Consider the following 7,249-nt stretch of genomic DNA (forward strand, 5'->3'; position numbering starts at 1 on the left):
AAGACCAGACATCACATTGGAGGTGAGTGAACGCACACCTCCAAGAGGAAGACCGCCATAACTGAAGTGTGCGCTCACAAAATTCAACCATAAACGTCACTGCAATAACCCTCAAAGCATCGTGTAATTCTATTCAAGTCTTTACTTGTGACAAAGTTGTCTTTTGCGCATGCACTGAGTCCTGAATTGACGCCAAAATGTCGGCCAGCCACGTACAAACTCACACGCGCGCGCACAATGGCTCCCACGCATGAGGTTTTTTTTCGTATCCTCACCGACAAATTTATTTTTTTTATTAAATGAAATGATCACAATCAAAATATGTGCGTAAAACATGCATAAAAATGTTTTGCGCGCGCCAAACGAAGCAATAACATGGGCTGATATTTGTGCCACTAGAAACTAAATCTGAATATTATCGATTTGAATGAGAATTGCTCAACTTTTATATATGAATTGAAAACTGAATTATTGAATTGAAAACTGTATTATTGTATTACATACATTTTATTTTTGTTTCATTTGATTCGGAATTTTTCCATTTACAATTTATGTAATTTAATAATTCAGTTTTCAATTCAATAATTCAGTTTTCAATTCAAATATTCAAGTTAAGCAATTCACATTCAAGTCGATATTCAGATTTAGTTTCTAGTGGCACAAATCTCAGCCCAACCAAAAACGAACAACTACTGTGTTGTGTATTTCATTTCAAGTCTAGACTTCTAAATCTTCATCAGATTATGTCATTAAAGCAAAAAGGGCAGTCTTCCGTGAATAAACACAACCAACCAAAAGTGTAAAGACACACACACATACACGTACGTATGACAGCTGGACAAGTTTCCCACGGGAGACGATAGGGAACATTTCTCCCGCGCGTTTGTGCCCTCAAACACTCGATTGTTAATAAATTAGTCACAACTCAGAATTATTCAACCATTTGAAGTAGAATCCTTGTTTTATACGTTTTTTTGTCCGTAAGTGGGTTTTATTGGACAATCATTGCCCTCGAATGCGAGCTCGCCTGGCGCCGCGTGGAATGACGCGTGCGTGTCTCTTCAGTTCACGTGTGACTGAATGAAACGTGTGACTGAATGAAGCCATTGGTGCACTTTGTTCACTCACACCTCTCCCCACCACGAGAAGCGACTGCTTTCCGTTCTCCCACCGTCACACGCCGATGGGGCAACTTTTGGCCTTGTTTGCATATATTGTCACACAAATTCGAGTTTGTCTTTCCTCTCTCTCTGTCTCTCTCTCACTTTAAAATTCTAATAGGCTCATGTCATTAAAAAATACAGTCTATCTGTAATGAATTTTCGACTAAAATTGTTTGAAAAAAATATGTTACTAAATCATTATTAAATTTGTTGTGCTCTAGAGTTTGTAAGTGGTGCGAAGATGTTTCGCCAAATAAACTTGTGAGCAAATGATTCGATTTTTTTTTATTTGTTATATATTTGTAACGATTTAATGGCATACACATAATTTATTCAATTCAATTAATGGTGTTTTTAACCATTTAAAGGGAATTTATTTTTTTTAATGACATGGAATTAATTCTGTGTATTTATTTATTACCATCATACCTTACAATTAAATTAATTCGGGAACAGTTTGATTTTTTTCACGTTTATTTCATGTTTTAATGACCAGTAATATGTATTCAATTTTGACACAGACAACCCGACAGTTGGCTTTTTCAAGTAACCAACACCTCATGTAGGCTTAAATGAAAGACACTTCATTTATGGCTTCCTGCACTTGAGGAATGAGAAGAGCCACCGAGTGGAGTTCCCACGGGACACACTTTCTTTGTTCACGACTTTCCAACAGAAGTGTAGAATACGCGTGACAGCATTTGCACCCGTGGGGGAGAGTGTGGCAACCCCAATTTAGCACCCCCGCCAATACACACACACACACACACGCTCACGCGCACGCACACGCACTAACTTTAGCGATGTAATCATGTCCACACGGACAAGTGTGTGCGCGTGCGCGTGTGTGTGCGCGCGCGCATTTGCTTTGCAGGTTTGGTGCGTTGGCGTTGTCAGCAGGTGAATTCCATCTCTTTAATCACTGCGACTATTTAAGATGCTCTGGCGGACGCCAACACATCTCCAGATTGTCAACAAGCGTAAACAAGTTTGTCGCTAAAGTGCCTCAGACTAACGTAAGCCAACCTGAGTTCTTGACATTGTCTTTTTCCTCGATCACATGCAGATACTTTGTCTTCACTTTCTGCTTCAAAACTCGAGCCGAGCGGCTTTGACTCGCTTTCCGCCTTGTTGGGACTAAACTCCACCTGCATTACGCCGGAATGGGCAAAATAAACATTTTGTTTTTGCTTCTCGTTAGGCCTACTATCAAATGTAATCTGTTTCTTTTTTATTAGAGTACTCGCGTAATATTACAATACTCTCAAACGTATATTCTCTATCTGCAGGAAACATCTGATGCAACTAAAACTGCATGAGGACAGTTGAGGATCGGTCATCCTTCTGTACTCTGTCCTCTCTTTACTGTGCTGAAGGAGGAAGTAGTCTGCACAAGAAGTCTACACACCCCTGTTCAAAGGCCAGGGTTCGCCTATGTTTGGTGACATTTTGTTTTCATCCAAAAGGTATGTTCGGTCCAAACGCAACACTATTCCTCAACCCCTAAAAAAAAAAAATCTACCAACAAGAATGCACTTTAAATGGCGGCGCGTAGTGATGGGAAAATGAAGCTTCAAATTTGCTTCATGAACCAGTCGTGTTATTTTTGAGTCCTGTAGATGGCACTGTTGGTTTAAATAAAGGGTTTGAAAAATGGCAAGTCAGTGTGCTTTCAGCCCAATGTTGAACAAAGAGTGCCATCTACCGGAGTCTGAAAATACTACACCTGCTACAAGAAGCTGATTTGAAGCTTCATTTACCCAACACTAGTGGCGGGTGTTTACTGACTCCAATTTAACGACTATTAAAGTGTTAGATTCATTTTGAAGACGACCTCATTTCGTGCAGAAAAAAAGTAAAAAGCAAATCCCCAGTTGTACAAATGAATAGGTCACATTGACGGTGGAAAAATAATTGAAATACAGGGAGGGGTGTGTAAACCTTCTATGAATGATCAGGCCCGTGTTTTCGTTTTAATTGAATTGAATGAATTTAACTTTTCCCATCCCTGCTCTCGTGTATGAGAGAGTTTGACATCTCTGGAACATTAAAACTTTCGATCACACTCGGCACGCATTTGATTTGAGTGGAATGTTTATTTGTGAGGGGGGAAAAAAACAAAAAAAAAAAACAGACAACAACAATAAAGGCTCACCATAGGGAGACGTGTACAATAAGTTAGTGTGCAAAATATACAAGTTATATATTATCATAGGAGGGATCACAGAGGTTGTTCATGACTCACGACGTGAGGGTGGGGCCCCTCGTACTTTATAAAGCAGCTGCAAAATGAGACAGGACACTTGATTATGATCCACAATCTCGTTTGTACGCGTTGGTGTGCGTGTGACAAACTCACCTTTCAAGTGGACACATGGTGGGCGCCGGCATCCAGCTCCCATCCCAAACGGCACTATATACAAATCTATAGTGGGTCGAGTGGTTCACGTATATACACAGCAGCGTACAAATGACGTCTTCAAACTATTTACACCATCAACTTGACAGATAATGTATACATGGGGGAGGAGGGGGGGTGGGGGCGGTGGCTCAAAGTTCATTGTTTAGGGCCACGGCCTCCACACGCTCTGGCCCAGTGAGGGCCCCTCTGCCGGGGGGCTCTCCATGCACGTCTCCAGCCAGTTTTGCCCCTGCGGGGGGGTTCTGGGGGGCTGAGCCGCCGCTCGCCTGTTGTGCTTGGACTTGTGTCTCAGCATGTGGAGGATGGAGGAAGAGGAGGAGGAGGAGGATGAAGGTGAGAAGGAACGTTGGATGAAGGAGGCGTCCAGGGCGAGCCACAGGCCTTTGCCCTCGGGCCCCAGGAAGTGGGCGGCCCTTTGGAGGCAGGTGTGGAAGCCATCTTGGAAGGAGTGTTGCTGTGGTGGTGGGCCACTTGTCGCTTTGCCGGTGTTGTGGAGGAACAGGACCGTGTGCTCCAAAATCTCGGTTTTCTCCACGCGACGCTGGGCTTCACCCTGGAGCGACACATGTGCGTTTATTTGTAACTGGAGGCATACACTTTCTAGATTGGTGATCACATTAACAAATGTACATGATAGAGTCTTCAACAGGAATGTTTCATGGAATGTGGAAGACAAAACAAAACCAATGTGAGATTTGAACCCAGAACCTTGCGACTGTGAGGCAGATGTGCCAAACACTAGGCCACTCACTGTCTTTTTTATTTATTTATTTTTTTTTTGAGGAATGATGCATGTTTTTGACCCATGAAAGAGCAACGGAGAACATGCAAACTCCACACAGGAGGGAAGGCCTGAAACGAGATTTGAATCCAAAACAGTGAGGTAGACGAGCGAACCACGAGGTCACCGCGCTTCCCTCAATATGACTCAACTGAGTGAAAATTGCTTTTTTTTCCGTTTTTTTTTGTTTGTATGGTTTTTACCTGCTGCTGCTGCTGTTGCTGTTGAGGCTCCTGCATCAACATGCACCTCAAACGCTCCAGACTGTGGTTCATTCTCTCACGTCGACGCTTCTCGACTTGAGACTTGATAAGCTGGAAAGCGTCACAAATAATAATAATAATAATAAAAAGTTAACTCTTTCATATGGATTCGTAACTAAATGGAAATTCTTTGAAAGCAAATTTAAAATATACCTCAAATACTACAAAAGCAAAAAAAAAAAAAAAGTACTTTTTCAAGACTATTTTATGTGCTTCATTACCTTTCTGTCGCGGTTTGGATCCTCTGCTTCCTGCACGAGCTTCATGATGCGATCTTCCAATTGCAAGCTTCCTCAGGAAGGCAGAAGAAGTCAGAAAAAGGATGGCGCAGCGCGTGGTTGCTTGTTTTATGTTCTGCAGCTCCGCTCTAGCCCCACCCACTTCCCCCAACAGCCAATCACATGCCACCTTGGCAAATCCGCGCTCCATGGGTGTCATGTTGCCTTAGACATGATTCTTTTTAATTGAATTTTACTACATTAATGGAGTTCCTTTTAATGATCTCACCGTTTAGTACAATAAACCCAATTAAAGATGGTAAATGTATAACTTGAAGAAACTCAGAGCTCGCGGAGGCCTTTAAAAACTCTGGTTCTTTTTCAGCTCCATGCGACCCACGTAAGGTTTTTGCCCCGCGAAACCAATTCACTTTTTTTTAATGTCTCCAGAGCGAGGGCCCACGCCTGCTTGCATTGTTGCCCGCCAAAGCGGCCTCAATTCGGACACACGCGCTGAGCTCAGCCGTAACGAACTCTGGTTCTATTTTTGCATGTTCAGAGCAAATTGCCCACAAGTAATTTTTACTTTTCGATTTCATTTTTGGTTATGAGAAGATATAAATGGATCTTAACGTGTGTTAAGAAACACACGCACACACAAAATGCTTTAAAAATCTACTCGGTATGTTGGCTACCTTTGTTATAATCGACTTCCTTAGTTAAAAGGATCATTCAATTCTATACCTCTGAAATAAAATTATGAATTAATAGAGTATAATATAATCAGTAGTCTATATGATTTTTTTCATGTTTAAAAAAATATCTTAGGTTATTTGATAAAGGAGACGTGTTGAGGCTGTTTACTCAATTTAGTTTTGTCTGTCTTCGATTAAATGTCATACGAGCGAAAGACAGAATATTAAATATAAATTCACATTTTTTTTCAAGTAACAAAACCACAACGCATCCAAATAAATATCTGATTACAAACCAAATGAGCCTAAGGTAATTTCTCCCATGTAAAACTTGATAGTAATTTTCATTCTAAAGAATAAAAACTAATAGGCCAAATGCAACATGGCCTTTGCATTTGTCCCTTGCCGCGTACGTTGGGGACGACTTAACTCAAAACACGTTTGCATTCACACCTGCAAAACCCACGCGTGCCATCTGCATGTGTGCCGCGTGCTGGCGCGCCAAATTGTCCACGCGTGCGTGCGAAAGCCTTTGAAGTGGACACACAGCCGTGGGAGAGCGACGCCACCGTCCCAAAGACCCCCAAAGGTGTGACAGTGGGAGAGTGACCAGCAGACGCTTCTCGCCGTGGGAGGTGTGACGGGTTTGCACTTGAATCGGAATGACGTGCACGCGCGTTTCCACGGGGCGTCGCGCTCCTTCGCACGCGAATGCAATCAAGTTTTGCCTATTCAGGAGAAAGGTTTAATAACACGTCGCATTCGGTGACAAATTGCGCAATGTCTTGATTGCCAAGGAAATGCTCCCAAATTTATAAATGGAAAATCATTTAAAAAAACATGATTACATAATAGATTAAAATGACTGGATGACCATTACGCAAACGCGTGGAAGAAATGTTCTCAAAAGATAAAGATGTCCTTTATTAGTCCCACAATGGGGAAATTTGAAGTGTTACAGCAGCAGGTCTCGAGTTTTACCGGCGTGTGTTTGCCGTTTGTCTTCCACCCAAAAAAAAGCCAGCTTTATCTTTAATTACATCATTTGAAGGCCATTTAGATGTCCAGACTTTAAATGAACAATTTATATTGTAGTACATTTTAGCGCGCGTAAAACACCTTGACTCACGTTTTAATAATAATTTCACTTCAAACGCCTTTATTCGATTACTTGAGCTACGTTTATTCTAAATTAGACTTTCAAATGGATATAATATAACCAGTGGTAAAGTGTCGTTTGGGTTTAGTGAGCGCGTAACACTTTTACGCACGCCTATTGCCTCTTTGAGGTGTTTTGGTGCACACAATGAAGTGTTTGATCTTCATTCTGTTCGCCGGATGCTTGACGCCAACTCCCCACCACTCTTTTGTTCCCCCCTCACACGTTAATATAACACGAGCAGCTCTCACCTCTCAGGGGCGCGTGTCGCGTGAGCGGGGGGCTTCGCAGGGGGCGGGGGGCTTACGTCCACGTGCCTGTGAATTAGGGAAGGGTTCCGTTGGCGAATGGATGAAAAAATGTTAAACGTTATTCATAAAGTTGACTATTATAAAAGTGCAGACCTGCACCAAAAGTCCTCCTTTGGATCACAACCTTCATTCAAATCAAATTATTATTCACAGAAAGAAATCCAGAACGGCACGGAACGTGTGAAAACCCTGATCCTGATCTCCAATATGAGTGGTGTGTTTTATAGGTTGTCATTT

The 7,249-nt window shown here is 42.0% G+C and overlaps 2 protein-coding genes across 2 annotated transcripts in view; one reads left to right on the top strand and one right to left on the bottom strand.

The window, feature by feature from the left end:
- Positions 1 to 2,110: 2,110 nt before the first annotated feature.
- Positions 2,111 to 7,249, top strand: part of zp3d.2 (zona pellucida glycoprotein 3d tandem duplicate 2) — a 9,566-nt gene continuing 4,427 nt past the window's right edge. The window contains exons 1-2 of the mRNA XM_088307318.1: positions 2,111 to 2,179; positions 2,453 to 2,629. Of these exons, the coding sequence (XP_088163444.1) occupies positions 2,598 to 2,629 (32 nt within the window). The 5' untranslated portion in view covers positions 2,111 to 2,179; positions 2,453 to 2,597. The remainder of the gene's footprint in view (positions 2,180 to 2,452; positions 2,630 to 7,249) is intronic.
- LOC148328578 (transcription factor HES-7.1-like) lies at positions 3,246 to 4,934 on the bottom strand. The gene is made up of 4 exons (XM_088307453.1): positions 4,851 to 4,934; positions 4,570 to 4,680; positions 3,523 to 4,138; positions 3,246 to 3,445 (listed from the first exon to the last, which is right to left on the bottom strand). Exons 1-3 carry the CDS (start codon positions 4,893 to 4,895, stop codon positions 3,728 to 3,730), a joined length of 567 nt encoding a protein of 188 aa, XP_088163579.1. The 5' UTR covers positions 4,896 to 4,934; the 3' UTR covers positions 3,246 to 3,445; positions 3,523 to 3,727.

The sequence above is a fragment of the Idiotropiscis lumnitzeri genome, chromosome 10 (assembly GCF_059441095.1).
Source record: "Idiotropiscis lumnitzeri isolate Australia: NSW breed Sydney's pygmy pipehorse chromosome 10, RoL_Ilum_1.0, whole genome shotgun sequence".
NCBI classification, from domain to species: Eukaryota; Metazoa; Chordata; class Actinopteri; order Syngnathiformes; family Syngnathidae; genus Idiotropiscis; species Idiotropiscis lumnitzeri.